The sequence below is a fragment of the Ranitomeya imitator genome, chromosome 6, assembly GCF_032444005.1.
Source record: "Ranitomeya imitator isolate aRanImi1 chromosome 6, aRanImi1.pri, whole genome shotgun sequence".
NCBI lineage: Eukaryota > Metazoa > Chordata > Amphibia > Anura > Dendrobatidae > Ranitomeya > Ranitomeya imitator.
In genome coordinates, this window is record NC_091287.1 from 322,483,949 (window position 1) to 322,503,134 (window position 19,186).

A 19,186-nucleotide genomic window follows, 5' to 3' on the forward strand; every position below is an offset into this window, starting at 1 on the left:
CATTTTTTAAAATTTATTTAAATTAAAAAAAAAAAAAAGCGCGTGGGACCCCCCTATTCTTGATAACCAACTATGCTGAAGCTGACAGCTGAGGTTGCAGCCTCCAGCTGTGAGTTTTGCTTGGTTGGTTAAAGAAAATAGGGGGAACCCAAACACGGTTTTTCATTCATTTATTTTCTTATATCGCAGTCGGCGGGTTAGGAATACCCCGATCATCCGCTCCTGCTGTCACTGACATTCGTGGCAGCAGGTTTTGGATGATGGAAGTAAGAGTCCCAAAAGCTCCCACCTGCTGTTATCATTCTGACTTTAATATAACTCATCATTCTCCTCTGCTCGCACCGATCATTGGCAGAGCAGGGGAGAATGATGATTGCTGTTTCAGCACCCACTGCCAGGGAACAGCGCTTACTGTAGCGCTTCTTCCCTGGCGGTCGTCCGTGTCGTACTGATCCTGCACACGGATGGCATCAGTGTGCGGTACATGTTTACACAAACCCATTGACTTGAATGCATCCGTGTGAGCTGTGCAGCTGCACAAAAACGGACATGCTGACATGTAGGTCACTCGGACACACGGTCCATGAAAAAACACAGATATGTGCACAGACCCATTCATTTGAATAGGTCTACGTGTGTCAGGGTCTCCGGTACTTGTGAAAACTCACCACAGGTACTGGAGACACTGACCTGCGAAAGAGGCCTCAAGGAGGATCAAAAAGAAATGGACAGCATGTGACTTAAATGTGAGTGTCTGAGCAAAGGGTCTGAATATTTATGACCACGTGATATTTAAGTTGTTTTTTTCTCACTACGCAAGTGATTTATGAAGGTAATTACTTGCACCAGAAATTTTTAGGGGTTTCATTGCATAAAGAACATTCTTCCCTTGCCCATATATTACAGATGTATGAACCCCATGTAAAGATTGGCAAAAAACAAGTACCCGATTTGCTGCTATGAAATGCCACAAGATGGCAGTGTACAGACCCGATGAAATAAAAATAGGAATGGAATGTCCTACAAAACTGAACACAAATTATTTTCACCCATTATGTATTTATTTTAAACAGCCACTACATCTTTTACATTTTTTGTGGCTTTTTTTATTTTCACCAAAGCCAGAATTGCAATGGGATTTTCTCCTTGCTGACTCCACTTTTGGCTTTGGCAAAAAAGAAACTGCAGTGCTGTTTTTCCAAAAAACTATATTCGTGAAACTACCATTACATTTAGACCTCCATCAATTATGACCACATTTATAAAACCTTGGTGTTAAATAAAACTCACAACACTGGTCCAATGTAAAAAATAAACAAAAAAAAATTACATTTATAGGAATTGTTGCAATTGCACACATTGGGGAATATTTATGAAAATTGTCTAAGCTTGCACTGTCTAGATTAGCCCTAGATTCTTCATGGTCTTAGAAGCATTTTTACTCATGACAGTTATTAATGGCACCTTTTTCTAGTTTGTGCCTTATTCATTTTTTAATTTGGACCTTTTTGTTAACTTTACTTGGTTTGGTCTGGTTTTTTTTTGTTGACAATGTTTGTGATGTTCAATAGGATGGAGATCAGGGCTTATAGAAGGCCACTTCAGAATATTCCAATGCTTTGCCATTCTTGGATATTTTTAGCTATGTCTTTTGGGTCATTATCCCGTTGGAAGCCCTATGACCTGCAACTCAGACCAAGCTTTCTGACACAGGGCAGCACATTTGGCTTCAGAATGCTTTGATAGTCTTAAAATGTCATTGCACCCTGCAGAGATGCAAGACACCCTGTGCCAGATGCAGTAAAGCAGCCCCCAAAAATAACCAAACCTCCTCCATGTTTCACAGTAGGTATGTTATTTTCCTTGTATGCGTAATTATTGTGTCTGTGAAAATAGAGTTGATGTGACTTGCCTAAAACCTCCAGTTTTGTGTAATCTGCCCACAGCATGTTCTCCCAAAGGATTTGTGGCTTGTCAATATGGATTTTGTCAAATTCCAGTCTGGCTTTTTTACGACTTGCTTTCAACAGTGGTTTTGATTTCAGTCATCTTTCATGAAGTCCACTTTGGCCAAGACAGCAATAGATGATGTGATCTGAGCATGATCTACCTTGACCTTGAAGTTCACCTTGTTGCGACCATGTCCAGGAATGTTCGCTTAAACTTCTACATTTTATATGCAACTGTTCAATATAACACACGCTATGATACAGACTACTTTTCACCCTTTAAATAAGCAGACTGATTACAAGTTTGTATGCAGATGCCAGTTATGGTCATTACAGTACACTTGTTAGTTTAACATGTCCCTACGGTGAAATTATTTTCAATCTATTCTAGGGGGTACCATCATGACTGCTTTTCATTAGTTGATATTCAGTAAATTTATAATAAAAAATACTTTTTCAAGTGATTTCTCAGGGTACATAGGAAACTGTGGGTGTACACTGTTGCCACAAGGATGCCGACACTAAGAATTATATCCTAAGAACCAAAAGTGTGCTCCTCAGCAAGCTACTCAGTTTACCTTAATGTCACTTAGGGGGCAGACATGGGTCTGGAGCTCCAGACCAGTTTCTGTCAATAGGTAATGTTTTATTTTTACTTTAATCTTCTCGTGTCTCTTCAGATATGGTAACAGAGGGGAATGGACAGCTCAATTTTCCCAACCCAAAAGACAGGCCACAATTTTGCCAGTAGTCAGTTTGTATCTTGTCAACAGGACCTATTTCTTCTAAAGCAGTTGGCATTAAGGCGTTGGTGCAGATAGTCCTTGCCCTTTGTTGCTTTTACCCACCTAGCTCCCTAGAGCCTGGCATGTGCACAGAGTGAAGACCAAGCTGAAAGATCATATCTGGCTACGGATCATTGATGGCTCAAACGTTGGTAAGAAGTTCAGGGCAGGCAGAATAATAGTTTCCCCACATCCCGCTGCATTGCAGTAGCTCTCTGCCCTTCCCTGTAGCACCCCCCTCTTCTGGCTTTTCTTCATCTCCAGCCTTCCTTCTTCCTGTTGGCTGGGAGTCTGCATTTGCTCTGCTGCCCCTCCAGTCAAAAGTATATTTTGCCTGTGTGTCCTGCAGCACAGTTTTCATTGAGCCAACTCCTTGCAACCTGCGCTCCCTAGTGCACCCTGTTGGTCCCACCTCTGACCTATGAGGCCCGTGGCCTGGGCATTTTACCTCGGTCTGTTGCAGTGCTGACAAATTTATCACTGACAAAACAGGAGAAAATCCAGCTCAATGAACTTGTTAAACTTTGTTCTTAATCTCATGATTAAGGGTGCGCATTCACCTGAAACATGTCGATGTCGCATATCATGTAACTAACATCGCCGATTCTGTTTTGTCCTCCACTGAGAAGTTTTAGTGAATAAAGTTTGTTCACAAGTTTGTTGTTCTGGATTTTCTCCTGTTTTGCGATTCCTCTACCACCGCACCAGGTACTACAACCACAGGCCAGAGTGAGTCTAACCCACCAGCCACTCCGCAACAGCATGGTACAGCACATCAGCGGTCAAGCGTGTGTTGTTCATCCAGGTCTCCATTTCTCTCTCTACGGCTCTAAGATCACACTCATCATCATGATCTTTTCTTCCTCAAAGCCTTGGTGACTTCAGGTATCAGATCACAACTCTGATTTGAACTCAGATTTGAATTCTGATCATGCTATAAAGCCGAGCTATATGGTTGACAGTCTAAAGGTACCGTCACACTAGACGATATCGCTAGCGATCTGTGACGTTGCAGCGTCCTCGCTAGCGATATCGTCCAGTGTGACAAGCAGCAGCGATCAGGCCCCTGCTGTGATGTCGCTGGTCGGGGAAGAAAGTCCAGAACTTTATTTGGTCGCTGGACTCCCCGTAGACATCGCTGAATCGGCGTGTGTGACACCGATTCAGCGATGTCTTCGCTGGTAACCAGGGTAAACATCGGGTAACTAAGCGCAGGGCCGCGCTTAGTAACCCGATGTTTACCCTGGTTACCATCGTTAAAGTAAAAAAAACAACCGCTACATACTTACCTACCGCTGTCTGTCCTCGGCGCTCTGCTTCTCTGGTCTGGCTGTGAGCACAGCGGCCGGAAAGCAGAGCGGTGACGTCACCGCTCTGCTTTCCGGCTGCCCGGCGCTCACAGCCAGACCAGAGAAGCAGAGCGCCGAGGACAGACAGCGGTAGGTAAGTAAGTAGCGTTTGTTTTTTTACTTTTTAGGATGGTAACTAGGGTAAACATCGGGTTACTAAGCGCGGCCCTGTGCTTAGTAACCCGATGTTTACCCTGGTTACCGGGGACCTCGGGATCGTTGGTGAGCTGTCTGTGTGACAGCTCTCCAGCGACCAAACAGCGACGCTGCAGCGATCCGGATCGTTGTCGGTATCGCTGCAGCGTCGCTTAGTGTGACGGTACCTGTTATCTGTGCTGTAAAGCTAACCCTCTACGTGAAGGTAGTAGATTCCTCAGCCTCTGCAGACTGTGTCCTTCAGGAGAGTCAGATGTACTGCCTAATGCATTTTTTATCACTTAGTTCAGTGACATACTGGACAAAGAATGGGCTCAACCCGAATAGCATTTTCCTGTGAATCTCATTGCCACTTGTTACTCTGCTCAATTGATGGATCCTCTGGTGTCCAGACTGTTAAAGAACACATGCGTACCATTCTCTGATGCAGAATCTTTAAAAGCAGATTTGGCCATAGATTCCACTTGTTGATCTGTAGTTTCCTTTAAAGATGCAGGATCAGTCTGTGTCCAGAATTCGCTGCTACATGGGTCGCCAATGGAGTCACAGCCTGGGCAAAGCACCTATGCCAAGGTTTCATATGTTGGTCTCCTCCCACTCCAGTAAGTACTTCAGTCCCTCTTCTTTTCAAACAGCTAGCTACTTGTCCTAAGTTTCAAGCAATATGGTAAGCTATCCACTGTATCTTCTGGCACAAGGCATGAAATAAGGGCCACACATCAAGTGATCTCTCACGAACCTTTCCGTCCGCCGTTGATCTAATAGTTTTGGAGAGAAGTTGAATAAGATCATTTGAGACACCACAGGTGGGAAGAGCACCCTGCTTCTAAAAAAAAAAGACCTACTTCATCTTCCTCTAACCAAAAGCTGCATCAGTTTCTCTCCTTTCGTAAGTTCCAGTCTTACCCGCCAATATAGACCTACCGTCACTCAAGAAGAGACCACCTTAAGAGCCAACACACCAAATCTTCACAGACGAGAAGCAACAGCATATCCTCCACAGGACGGGGCCTCCCCATCTGAAATCCCTCTTTGGGAGGGCAGCTGTTTCCTTCTATTTTGAGATATTATGTTATTCCTGGTCAATGATGCCTGGGTCAGAGAAATAGTCTCCTCTGGTATACAAGATAGAATTGCCCAGTCCTCCACAATATTGTACTGTATATACTGGTGAGCAGTGGCCAGATCTAAAGGGGAGGACAGCAAACAAAGGTTGTGTCTGCCGTCACAGCTCTTCTGCTGGTCAGGGGAATAATTGTCATTCCTAACCTGGACGACATCCTTGTCAAAGCATCCTCTTACTCCGAGAACCAACATGGTCTGCAAGTCACACTAGACAAGCCATCTTGTTTTGGACAGTCAAAGTCATCTCTGATCCCTGCTCAGTAAATTGTGATCATGGGAATACTGTTCAACACCATCCAAGTGAATGTTTTCCTTCCAGAAGACAAGATGTCGACTTTGGAAACCAGCATCTAATCCATGAACCGCACTTATTCCTTTCTAATCAGCTTCTGCATGAGTGTTCTGGGGCAAGATGTTGGCAGCCAGTGACGTAATATTTGTTCAGTTCCACATCAGGCCTCTGCAGCTGGCCCTGTTTGTCTGCTGGGATAAGTCTGTCCTCTCATTGAATCACCCTATCCCCCCCCCCTCTAAAACAGACAGCCTCTGATCTGGTGGTGGCACTCATTCTTCTCGGTTATTTCTTTATTCCTATTTACTGTTAGATTGTGATGAAGCATGCCAGCCATTTTGGTTGGGGAGCAGTCTTTCAGAAGTTGACAGTGCAGGGTCGATGGAAAAACTATGAAGTCCATCTTCATTCTGGAACTCAGAGCAATTTATTTTACACTCTTTCATTGGCAGGACTAGCTGACGGGTCTCTCATTCCAGATCCAGTCATACAATGTCTCGCTGTAGCCTACTTCAACTGTCAAGGAAGGACAGAGTCATCAAGCAATCACAGAAGTCTCTTAGATTTTCCTCTGTCTTTCCTGGAAGGTGGCATCCCTGATTGCTGTAACGTCCACAAGACGAATATCAAAACTGGCGGCTCTCCTTTTCATGTCCTTCACCTGGACCAAGTGGTGTTGCGGCATGTGCTTTAGTTTATTCTCAAGGTAGTTTCTTCAATAATTAACCTTGCAGCTTTGCAAAGCTGCTAGTTGGTCTTCCATTTATATTTTCTCAAAATTCAACAGGTTTCAAGCTTTTGCCTTGATGGATGAGATTCTGGGCAGAAGGTGCTTGCAAGCGTCAGTTACTTGGTTACTACTTGAGGTATTTTCCTTACACTTGCATTCATGTTTCCGCATCTTTGGGAATGCTTTGGGACGACCCTCGGTTTTCTGTGTTCACCAGTGAAGCACCAGAGAAAAGAGGATTTTTAAACTTTCTGTAAAATGTTTCTTATAGCCTTCATTGAAGGACACAGCACCCTCCATTTTGTTTATGTTGCCTAGTAGTGCGTGTATGTGTATATATTGCGTGTGTGTGTATATATATATATTTATAAAAAAAAAAATCTGCTTTGTGTACCGATATTCTTATTAAACTCAAGTCATTGGTTGTCAGCATCCTGCTGAGGATGAGATTTCTTAGGTTGTAAATCTTAGGGAAGAGTAAGACGGCTGCATAACTCGGACGAGGAGCGCAACGCAATGCTCTGACTGGCCGTAGAAATACATGCCATCACACTTGAGTCAGTATAGCTGATGGCCATTCAAAGCATGACGTCGCGATCCTCGTCCGAGTTAAAAGGCCGTCTGACACTTCCCTAGGCGGCATCAGCGTACAGCCATGGTTTTCCCTACCCACCAATGAATGTTATGAGAAATGTATTTTACATCCAAAAATCCTCTTTTTGTCAGTTTCTTTACTAGAAGTGTACCAACCAGTTTGTCCGTGGGTGTATATCAGGGATGCACAACTCCAGTCCTCGAGGGCAACCAACAGAGCATTTTTTTTTAGATTTCAATAACATTCCCCTGGTGTATATACATAGAACAATGGATTGTGTGCTAATTGACTTGAATTAAATTAAAAACATCAAAAAGAAACATCAGACCTTTTGTTATATGGAAAATGGCAGGTTTCAAACAATGAAGTGGTCATATGGAATTGCAAACTATATCCCGGTGTCACAAGCTGCCCAGTGAAGCAGGACTTTTATTGTTTTATGATCTTAAAAAAATTACATTAAAAATGATTCCACATTTTAAGGTGTTGTCTGGTTTCTGAAAACTCTTGTCTCCAACTTAATTTTTTCCTTTTTTAAATTGAGCTTTACTCTTTCTGCTGCTTTTAGTGTCGCATCAAGTGACAGCGCTCAAGCCGATAAGTGAACTTAGTAGCTCTACTCTACTAGATTGCATGAGCTGCTCAGAGTTTCTGTAGCACTGTCAACGTGATGTCAGCGCTGTAAACAATAACAGACAACATGAGCAGCAGAATAGACTTGGCACTAGACCCCAGTTGGGTGAGTAAAGTACTTTTTTCTTTTTTTTAAAAAATTATTGCCTCTTGATAGGAGTTTCTTGAAATTTGGAAAATATTCACAAAGTGTGAGAAATTAACTAACTGTCAGATTTGCTTGTTGTAGTATATTAATATTTCTTTTAAAGGCTGTGAAAGCTTGTCCTAACAAAAAAAAACTTTAGCTTTTAAAAACAAATTGGCATAAAGTGTGCCAGTTAATTTTTTTGGTTCCAAACAAAGTTCATAAATATGTTTAACATTTAGACAAACAAGCCCACTTTAGAAACAAAATGTGTTGAGATTGTCTTAGAATTTTTTTTTCTGGGAAACACAAATACATCTTAGCTGAAAGTGCAACATTTTTTGTTGCACTTTCAAAGTAAGAACCAGTATACTAAACAGCAGAATAATAAGCATTTATCAGTCTATTTTCAGACCCATAACCATAATGAAACTATACAGTCGTCATGGTATTAAATTATTTATTTCAGCAAGGCAAATACACAATAGTTGGCACAGGATAAACCAAAAAATACTGCATGGAAAAAGGTCTGGCTTTCAAGCCAGTTCTGATATGCATTACAGGGCAGGGTTCTCATTGTCTCACGTAATAATCATTTTCTGAGGCGAGTTGATCACTGCTTCATATATATCTTTGACAGGGAGAGACAGAATTAGGGAGATACAGAATTAGGCTGGATTCACACTAGGATTTATGGCCCTCTTCTTGAAGTGACTATTAGATACAGTGTTGTTTTTTGGGTTTCCATTTATGACACATCAGGGTTCAATCCCTCTGAAATGGTCTTTTCCTTTTTTGACCACTTATGGTACATTAGTTGATGCATGTTTTGGGGATGGAAAAAGCATATGGCAGTACACAAACAACGTCTTTTCAATGCAAGTATGCTCAATAACCTGCCTGAAAAAGCCCTAAAGAAACATTAAAAGGAATAAACATATGCACTGCAATGTCAAGCGACTTGCTGTTCCTATCTTCAGTCTTAGGTCACTTCTTTTATCTGCTGCACATCTTTGGAAACGTGAAGTGGTTAAAAGAAGCTTTAGATCATTCTTCGGGTGGTTCCACTATAAAGCTGCTTACTACTTTATTTAAAAAAAAAAAAACACAGAAAATAAATGGCGCCAAAAGCACGCAGAAAAATGAAAAGCGACAAAGTAAAAACAGGACAAAAGACGTCCTTCTTTAGTAAAACGTGCACGTATACTCACATCTAAAAGATGTTGCGGGCACATGCCCTTAGTGAGAATCCCTCTTGCTAAATGCTGCTATTTTCACTACCTGATAATGCATGTGAAAAAATCCAGGTCTTTATCATCATTACACTTGGGATTCAAGGAATCTTAAACTTGTTGTAAAATAGTATAGCTTGGAACCCAGCGTTCCCTGTTAATCTATCTATACCCTACCATTGGGCATATTTGTGTAAGTTCTAATAAACCAGGAATTTCTGTAGAATACTTTGATCATATTATGAAGAACACTAGGCCTAGCAGCTAAATGCGTAAATAAAAGCATTGGTAATCCAGTGGTGGTTCATGCAGGACTTCTGTTCAATTTTATTCTAGAGATAAATATGGTGCTTAAAAAACTAAGCACACAAGAAAAGCTGCATAACTATGCAACGATTCCAATCTTCTCCACTACTCTACAGTCTCCATAAAAAAACACTTTTAATATCATTTTGTTCGCAATGACTCCAGTACACAATACTTTGTGTAAATCAGTAGGGTAACAATTGCACAGTAAGGTGGATTAGTACACGATGGCTAACACTCCAGGATATAGCAACCACACAGTTCAACTTCACACGGTGTGGGAATCGCTTTCGTCACTTGCATCACAATTGTTTTTTGCAACGTGGCCAACACCAGGTACAGAGTCCACGTGAACATCTTCATCATCTGACTGGATAACGGGCGATTCCCCACCATCTTCACTGTTTTCCTGGCTGGCAGAATCAGTGCAAGTAGAGGACAAGGAAGAAAGTTTTTGTCTGAGCTCTGCTTGGCTGGGAACCTGAAGAGATATCTCATTTCGACAAGTGTCAAAGTCAGGGCCTTTAGCAACCAACATGAAGAGAGAAGACAAAAAGAAACTGTAATGAGGCACGAGGACTGCTTACAAGATATTAAGAGCACACACAAATAATGTTGAAAAAGAAACATGGAGCACACCACAACCAATTACAGTTGAAACTAGAAGTTTACATACACTATATAAAAAGACATGTTCTCTCTCATTATTCTGGCATTTGGCAAATATGAATAATTATAGTAATCCTAATTGACCTAAAACGGGATAGTTTATTCTGATTTCATGTCAGATATTGAGAAAAACATGCATGTGTGTCTTTTTATATACAGTGTGTCCGTAAAGTCATGGTGCACTTTTGACCAGCCACAGGATCTTTTTATAGCTTACATTTTGGCGCCCTTTCTTTGGTTCTTGTTATCTCGCCTCATGAACAGGTCTGATATGATTGAGCCAATTTAACAACACATACTCATTTAACCTTCGTCCGGCTGAGTAGGTACAATTGTAACTGTTCCGTTTTAAAATTGCAATAACTTTTTTTTCGAAAAGCCGTAGAGGGCTGAAATTTCGTGACATCTCTGCAGTTTTGGTCCAGAATATATTGGCCAAATTTCAATAAAATATATATGAAGGTACAATTGTACCTCTGCAGCCTGTTAACGTTGTAAAATTATGCAGCCTGACGAAGGTTAAGCTGTTGCTAAGCCCCCAGTCAGATTAACCCGATAAACTGAACTCTGATTAATACACTGCCAGGTCTGTGACATCATGCAACCATAAGCTTATGCCAGCTGTGTGGTTTTCCATGCTAGTCAAGATGTGGACAGTACAGAGGAAAGTTCAGTGTGTTCTGTGGCTCACGAATTTCGAATCCGTGACCAAAGTCCACATAGGAATAACATTACTCGGTGCGATAAGCAGTTGAAGGAAACCGGCAGTTTGGTGGAGAAACCCGGTTCTGGTAGGCCAGTCAGTGACGAGTCTGTAGAGGCTATATGGGATAGCTACCTAAGGAGCTCTAACAATCTGCATGCGTGTGCTCGACAATTACACCTAAGCAAGACTACAGTACATAAGGTGTTAAAGAAACGTCTCTGTTTTACGGGGTACAAATTGCGGCTATTGCACGCTATCAAACCGGAGGATAGACCCAACGATGTGCGTTTGCTACAGATATGCCTTATGAGAGACAATGATGCAAGATTTTTGCAGAAGATTCTGTTTAGCGATGAGGCAACCTTCCATATCTGTGGACATGTTCATCGCCATAACGTTCCGAATATGGGCTGCTGAACATCCTTATGTCTATGTTGAGTATGAACGTAACAACTCTAAAGTGAAGGTGTGGTGTGGCCTGATACATGATAAGGTGATAGGCCCATTTTTTTCCGCAGAGTGGGTTTGTGACAACAAACACATATCTTGACATGTTGGAATTGTATGCAGTGCCACAATTTCCAGAAGGTGTCATCTTTCAATAGGATGGTGCTCCTCCTACTACGCCACCATTGCTCATGAGTTTCTAGATAGAACATTCCCCCGGTGGTGGATAGGCAGGGGTTCTGTCAAGCCATGGCCACCATGACCCCGGATCTTACGTCCTTAAGCTTATACTGGGGTTATGTGAAGCAACGTGTACATTGAACATATCAACGACATTAACCCCTCTGTGACCTTAGACGTACTATCCCGTCGAGGTGCCCTGGGCTTATCTGACCCTGGACGGGATAGTACGTCATAGCCGATCGGCCGCGCTCACGGGGGGAGCGCGGCCGATCGCGGCCGGGTGTCAGCTGCTTATCGCAGCTGACATCCGGCACTATGTGCCAGGAGCGGTCACGGACCGCCCCCGGCACATTAACCCCTGGCACACCGCGATCAAAGATGATCGCGATGTGCCGGCGGTGCAGGGAAGCACCGCGCAGGGAGGGGGCTCCCTGCGGGCTTCCCTGAGACCCCCGCAGCAACGCGATGTGATCGCGTTGCTGCGAGGGTCTCCTCACCTCCCTCCCTGCTCGAGCCCCGGATCCAAGATGGTCGCGGATCCGGGTCCTGCAGGGAGGGAGGTGGCTTCACAGAGCCTGCTTAGAGCAGGCACTGTGAAGGCTGCAGCGCTGCATGTCAGATCAGTGATCTGACAGAGTGCTGTGCAAACTGTCAGATCACTGATCTGTGATGTCCCCCCCTGGGACAAAGTAAAAAAGTAAAAAAAAAATTTTCCAAATGTGTAAAAAAAATAAAAAAAAATATTCCAAAATAATGAAAAAAAAAAAATATATATTATTCCCATAAATACATTTCTTCATCTAAATAAAAAAAAAAAAAACCAATAAAAGTACACATATTTAGTATCGCCGCGTCCGTAACGACCCGACCTATAAAACTGTCCCACTAGTTAACCCCTTCAGTAAACACCGTAAGAAAAAAAAAAAAAAAACGAGGCAAAAAACAACGCTTTATTATCATACCGCCGAACAAAAAGTGGAATAACACGCGATCAAAAGGACAGATATAAATAACCATGGTACCGCTGAAAGCGTCATATTGTCCCGCAAAAAAAGAGCCGCCATACAGCATCATCAGCAAAAAAATAAAAAAGTTATAGTCCTGAGAATAAAGCGATGCAAAAATAATTATTTTTTCTGTAAAATAGTTTTTATCGTATAAAAGCACCAAACCATAAAAAAATGATATAAATGAGGTATCGCTGTAATCGTACTGACCCGAAGAATAAAACTGATTTATCAATTTTACCAAACGCGGAACGGTATAAACGCCTCCCCCAATAGAAATTCATGAATAGCTGGCTTTTGGTCATTCTTCCTCACAAAAATCGGAATAAAAAGCGATAAAAAAATGTCACATGCCCAAAAATGTTTTCAATAAAAACGTCAACTCGTCCCGCAAAAAACAAGACCTCACATGACTCTGTGGACCAAAATATGGAAAAATTATAGCTCTCAAAATGTGGTATTGCAAAAAATATTTTTTGCAATAAAAAGGGTCTTTCAGTGTGTGACGGCTGCCAATCATAAAAATCCGCTAAAAAACTCGCTATAAAAGTAAATCAAACCCCCCTTCATCACCCCCTTAGTTAGGGAAAAATAAAAAAAAATGTATTTATTTCCATTTTCCCATTAGGGCTAGGGTTAGGGCTAGGGTTAGGGCTAGGGCTAGGGTTAGGGCTAGGGTTAGGGCTAGGGTTAGGGTTAGGGCTAGGGTTAGGGCTAGGGTTAGGGCTAGGGTTAGGGCTAGGGTTAGGGTTAGGGTTAGGGTTGGGGCTACAGTTAGGGTTGGGGCTAAAGTTAGGGTTAGGGTTTAGATTACATTTACAGTTGGGAATAGGGTTGGGATTAGGGTTAGGGGTGTGTCAGGGTTAGAGGTGTGGTTAGGGTTACCGTTGGAATTAGGGTTAGGGGTGTGTTTAGATTAGGGTTTCAGTTATAATTGGGGGGTTTCCACTGTTTCGGCACATCAGGGGCTCTCCAAACACGACATGGCGTCCGATCTCAATTCCAGCCAATTCTGCGTTGAAAAAGTAAAACAGTGCTCCTTCCCTTCCGAGCTCTCCTGTGTGCCCAAACAGGGGTTTACCCCAACATATGGGGTATCAGCGTACTCAGGACAAATTGGACAACAACTTTTGTGGACCAATTTCTCCTGTTACCCTTGGGAAAATACAAAACTGGGGGCTAAAAAATAATTTTTGTGGGAAAACAAAAAGATTTTTTATTTTCACGGCTCTGCGTTATAAACTGTAGTGAAACACTTGGGGGTTCAAAGTTCTCACAACACATCTAGATAAGTTCATTGAGGGGTCTAGTTTCCAATATGGGGTCACTTGTGGGGGGTTTCTACTGTTTAGGTACATTAGGGGCTCTGCAAACGCAATGTGACGCCTGCAGACCAATCCATCTAAGTCTGCATTCCAAATGATGCTCCTTCCCTTCCGAGCCCTCCCATGCGCCCAAACGGTGGTTCCCCCCCACATATCGGGTATCAGCGTACTCAGGACAAATTGGACAACAACATTTAGGGTCCAATTTCTCCTGCTAACCTTGGAAAAATACAAAACTGGGGGCTAAAATATAATTTTTGTGGAAAAAAAAATATTTTTTATTTGCATGGCTCTGCGTTATAAACTGTAGTGAAATACTTGGGGGTTCAAAGCTCTCACAACACATTAAGATGAGTTCCTTAGGGGGTCTACTTTCCAAAATGGTGTCACTTGTGGGGGGTTTCTACTGTTTAGGTACATTAGGGGCTCTGCAAACGCAATGTGACGCCTGCAGACCATTCCATCTAAGTCTGCATTCCAAATGGCGCTCCTTCCCTTCCGAACCCTCCCATGCGCCCAAACGGTGGTTCCCCCCCCACATATGGGGTATCAGCGTACTCAGGACAAATTGGACAACAACTTTTGGGGTCCAATTTCTCCTGTTACCCTAGGGAAAATACAAAACTGGGGGCTAAAAAATAATTTTTGTGGGAAAAAAATTTTGTTTTATTTTTATGGCTCTGCATTATAAACTTCTGTGAAGCCCTTGGTGGGTCAAAGTGCTCACCACACATCCAGATAAGTTCCTTAGGGGGTCTACTTTCCAAAATGGTGTCACTTGTGGGGGGTTTCAATGTTTAGGCACATCAGTGGCTCTCCAAACGCAACATGGCGTCCCATCTCAATTCCTGTCAATTTTGCATTGAAAAGTCAAACGGCGCTCCTTCCCTTCCGAGCTCTCCCATGCGCCCAAACAGTGGTTTACTGCCACATATGGGGTATCAGCGTACTCGGGACAAATTGGACAACAACTTTTGAGGTCCAATTTCTTCTCTTACCCTTGGAAAAATAAAAAATTGGGGGCAAAAATATAATTTTTTATTTTTACGGTTCTGCATTATAAACTTCTGTGAAGCACTTGGTGGGTCAAAGTGCTCACCACACATCCAGATAAGTTCCTTAGGGGGTCTACTTTCCAAAATGGTGTCACTTGTGTGGGGTTTCAATGTTTAGGCACATCAGTGGCTCTCCAAACGCAACATGGCGTCCCATCTCAATTCCTGTCAATTTTGCATTGAAAAGTCAAATAGCGCTCCTTCCCTTCCGAGCTCTCCCATGCGCCCAAACAGTGGTTTACTGCCACATATGGGGTATCAGCGTACTCAGGACAAATTGGACAACAACTTTTTGGGTCCAATTTCTCCTGTTACCCTTGGTAAAATAAAACAAATTGGAGCTGAAGTAAATTTTTTGTGTAAAAAAGTTAAATGTTCATTTTTATTTAAACATTCCAAAAATTCCTATTAAACACCTGAAGGGTTAATAAACTTCTTGAATGTGGTTTTGAGCACCTTGAGGGGTGCAGTTTTTAGAATGGTGTCACACTTGGGCATTTTCTATCATATAGACCCCTCAAAATGACTTCAAATGAGACGTGGTCCCTAAAAAAAAATGGTGTAAAAATGAGAAATTGCTGGTCAACTTTTAACCCTTATAACTCCCTAACAAAAAAAAAAATTGGTTCCAAAATTATGCTGATGTAAAGGAGACATGTGGGAAATGTTACTTATTAAGTATTTTGTGTGACATATCTCTGTGATTTAATTGCATAAAAATTCAAAGTTTGAAAATTGCGAAATTTTCAAAATTTTCGCCAAATTTCCGTTTTTTTCACAAATAAACGCAGGTACTATCAAAGAAATTTTACCACTATCATGAAGTACAATATGTCACGAGAAAACAATGTCAGAATCACCAGGATCCGTTGAAGCGTTTCGGAGTTATAACCTCATAAAGGGACAGTGGTCAGAATTGTAAAAATTGGCCTGGTCATTAACGTGCAAACCACCCTTGGGGGTAAAGGGGTTAACCACTTATAACAGAGAATCACAGACATTATTCACTCTGGTACACCAGACGTCCTTACCCGTGTGTGGCAAGAACTTCACTATCGTTTGGATTTGTGTAGGGCAACAAATGGAGCCCACATCGAACTGCACTGAACAGGTATGAAACTGGGAGAGTTTTTCTTTTATTTGGAGCAGATTTCACATTTCTATCGTTTTTTGTTGCTTTCCAGTGACTGGTCAAAAGTGCACCATGACTTTACAGACACACTGTAGTGTATGTAATCTAGTTTCAACTGTACATTCCACCTCATATTCAAAAAAAACCTTTGCCACATGATAGAAGCAACCTGAGTAAAGTATTTTTTTCTATAGATTTTAATTCTTCTGTTTTAAACTGAACAAGTAAATAAAAAATCTGGATTGGTTTCAAATTGAAGAAAAACTGATGCACTTTCAAACAGAACGGTTCACATTGACCTCTATGATTTAACTATTAGACCCTGCATTCTTTTTAGCCAGAGAGCATAATAGGTCTCCCCAACTTTGTCTAAAAAAATAATTTGATTGCAGCTGGACCTAGTTAAATCCTTAAAGTCAGATTTGAACCCCTTGACAAACAGTTTTGCCTTTTATGTTGAACTTTTTTCTCCCCCATTTTTATTATAGTGCTTTGGCACAAAGCACTATATTGTTATCCGATCGTAGTTAACTTATTATTATTATTATTCAGTCCGCAATTAATGCGGCCCAAACCGCTGCACTCACAGACTCCAGTGAGGTGTCATTTCGAAGCCAGCGTCCCCAAGAGGTGTGCTAAGTATTTTTCGTGTCGATCGGATTTGTAGTTTTGGCGCAATTTGCTTTTGAAATTTTTTTTTCCCCTCATTGGAATGCATTTTCTCAATGTATTTCAATAGGGAAATTTTCCCATAGGGTATAATGGCCTAATTTCTGAGGCAATTTCAAAATAACTGCCACCTGGCTGATTAGATCATTGATATGCGTAGTCAGACCCAGTTACTATGCCAACGCCTACGAACTCTACATGACCCCACTAAGACACAGGTTTTGCCAGATATCAGCTCTTAAAGTGACCCGCCCACCAAATCGGCCCGAGTGGCCCCGCCCACCAAACCGGCCCCAGAGTGGCCCCGCCCACCAAACCGGCCCCAGAGTGGCCCTGCCCACCAAACCGGCCCCAGAGTGGCCCCGCCCACCAAATCGGCCCCCGAGGGGCCCCGCCCACCAAATCGAACCTCGAGGGGCCCCGACCCCTCAAATCGGCCCTGCCCACCAAATCGGCCCCCGAGTGGCCCCGCCCACCAAATCAACCCCGAGTGGCCCCGCCCACCAAATCAGCCCCCGAGTGGCCCCGCCCATAGATCGGCCCAAGTGGCCCCGCCCACCAAATCAGCCCCCGAGGGGCCCCGCCCACCAAATCAGACCCAGAGTGGCCCTTCCCACCAAACCGGCGCCTGAGGGGCACCCAAGTGTGAAAGTCTTGCAGTGGCAGCCCGGGCACCATTCCAAAGCACTATCTGTAGTTCCTTCAGGAAATACCCATCTAGTTATTATTGTGTTCCAGGAGCCATAACTTTTTTCGGGATGCGTTTTAATTTAGTGACATTTTGGGGTACATATTACGTATTAACAAACTAACTAACTATATATATATATATTTTTTTATGTTTTACTACTTTTACACAAAAAATAAAAAAATGTTTTTTTTGGCTGTCACATTTTAAGAGTCATAAATTGTATTTATCAGATTAAAGAACTTTAATGAACTGCTTTTTTTTTTTTTTGCCTAAAGAGCTATACATTTTATTTTACAATTTTTTAATACCGTATTTTCCGGCATATAAGACGACTGGGCGTATAAGACGACCCCCAACTTTTCCAGTTAAGATATAAAATCTTCTCAAAAGTCGGGGGTTGTCTTATATGCCGGGTGTCGTCTTATAGGGTGGGTGCGGAGCAATCTGCGGTCGAAGTATATAGTGTGGGGGGGGGGGGGGGGAGTGGTCCCGATGACGAGGTGAGGGAGCGCCTCACCAGGAAGGTGTAAGTGAAGCAAACTGTCAGCATCTGGGATGCCAGGGGTATGCAAAAAAGAGAGAGCGTGATGCTGTGCCTAGAAAAACACTCCTCTTTCACTCATCTGGCTCGCCATTGTATCATATTATCTCCTTCTCTGCCTCTGCTTCACTTACACCTTCCCGGTGAGGCACCCCCTCACCTCGTCATTGGGACCGCTCCCCCCACAATATGCGGCGACCGCAGTTTACTCTGCATCTGCCCTATAAGACGACACCTGACTTTTGAGAAAGTTTTCAGGGGTTAAAAAGTAGTCATATACGCCAGAAAATACAGTACATATGATTTTTTTTTATCACTTAATTTTTTTTTTGTTAGGCAAGATAAACAGAAACAGCAATTGTTATTTTTTTTCAGCATTCACCATAAATACATGTATATACATATAGTAATATACAGATCTCTCTCGATCTATCCGTGACTTTTCCTTGTGTGAGCGCGCGCACCATTAAAGTGGGGGCATCAAAGCTAGGTCTGATCCGAGCACGTGCTGCATGAGCATGGCGGTGTTTAACAGCCGGCTCCTAATGCAGATGGTATTGAACATAACTCCTGTGATGTAACAGTTTATGAAAGCAATTGCAATCCGGATGCACAGCTATGCCATTTTGCAGGAAGGGGTTAACTGGTATCAGGTTTTCTTCAATTTGAAACTGATGAAGTAAACAAAAAAAAAATTGCATCGCTAGATCGGTGTCACACACACCGATCTAGCGATGACAGCGGGAGATCCAACGACGAAAGAAAGTTCTAAACGATCTGCTACGACGTACGATTCTCAGCAGGATCCCTGATCGCTGCTGCGTGTCAGACACAGCGATATCGTAACGATATCGCTGGAACGTCACGAATCGTACCGTCGTAGCGATCGAAATGGCAGTGTGTGACGGTACCCTTAGTGTTCCTCTCCCCACCCATTACTAGTAAAAGATAAAATGGTAAATCATACAGCAGGGACTGATAAGGAATTGGAATAGGGATGATTAGCATGGTCCTCTATGGAGAAGATCATGTCTGTGGAGCAACTGCATGGAGTAAGGCTAGGTTCACATTGCGTTAGTGCAATCCGTTTAGCGCATACGCTAACGGAATGCGCTAACGCAATGTGCAAAAAGGATTGCGTTTACCGATCCCGCTAGCGCAGATGCCCGATCTGCGCTAGCGAGAAACGGACCGAAAAACGCTGCAAGCAGCGTTCGAGGTCCGTCAGAAAATAACGGGACATCGCTAACGCATGCCAAAAATGGCATGCGTTAGCGATGCGTTCGATACATTGCGGTCAATGGGTGCGCTAACGGATCCGTTACATAGCGTTAATTGCGCCATGTAACGTATTCCGTCAGCGGACACCCACTAACGCAATGTGAACCCAGCCTAACTGACTGCTGTTATGGCAACATCTGAAATAACTGAAGCCTCAGCATCCTACATATATCCCTGTCTTGGATTCCATGATACACCTAT

General features: G+C 42.7%; 1 protein-coding gene across 3 annotated transcripts in view; it reads right to left on the bottom strand.

The window, feature by feature from the left end:
• Nucleotides 1–8,184: 8,184 nt before the first annotated feature.
• Nucleotides 8,185–19,186, bottom strand: part of DTNBP1 (dystrobrevin binding protein 1) — a 192,160-nt gene continuing 181,158 nt past the window's right edge. For all 3 annotated transcript variants that reach the window (XM_069730821.1, XM_069730823.1, XM_069730825.1), the window contains exon 10: nucleotides 8,185–9,801. In XM_069730821.1, coding sequence (XP_069586922.1) covers nucleotides 9,548–9,801 — 254 coding nt within the window. In that variant the 3' untranslated portion in view covers nucleotides 8,185–9,547. The remainder of the gene's footprint in view (nucleotides 9,802–19,186) is intronic.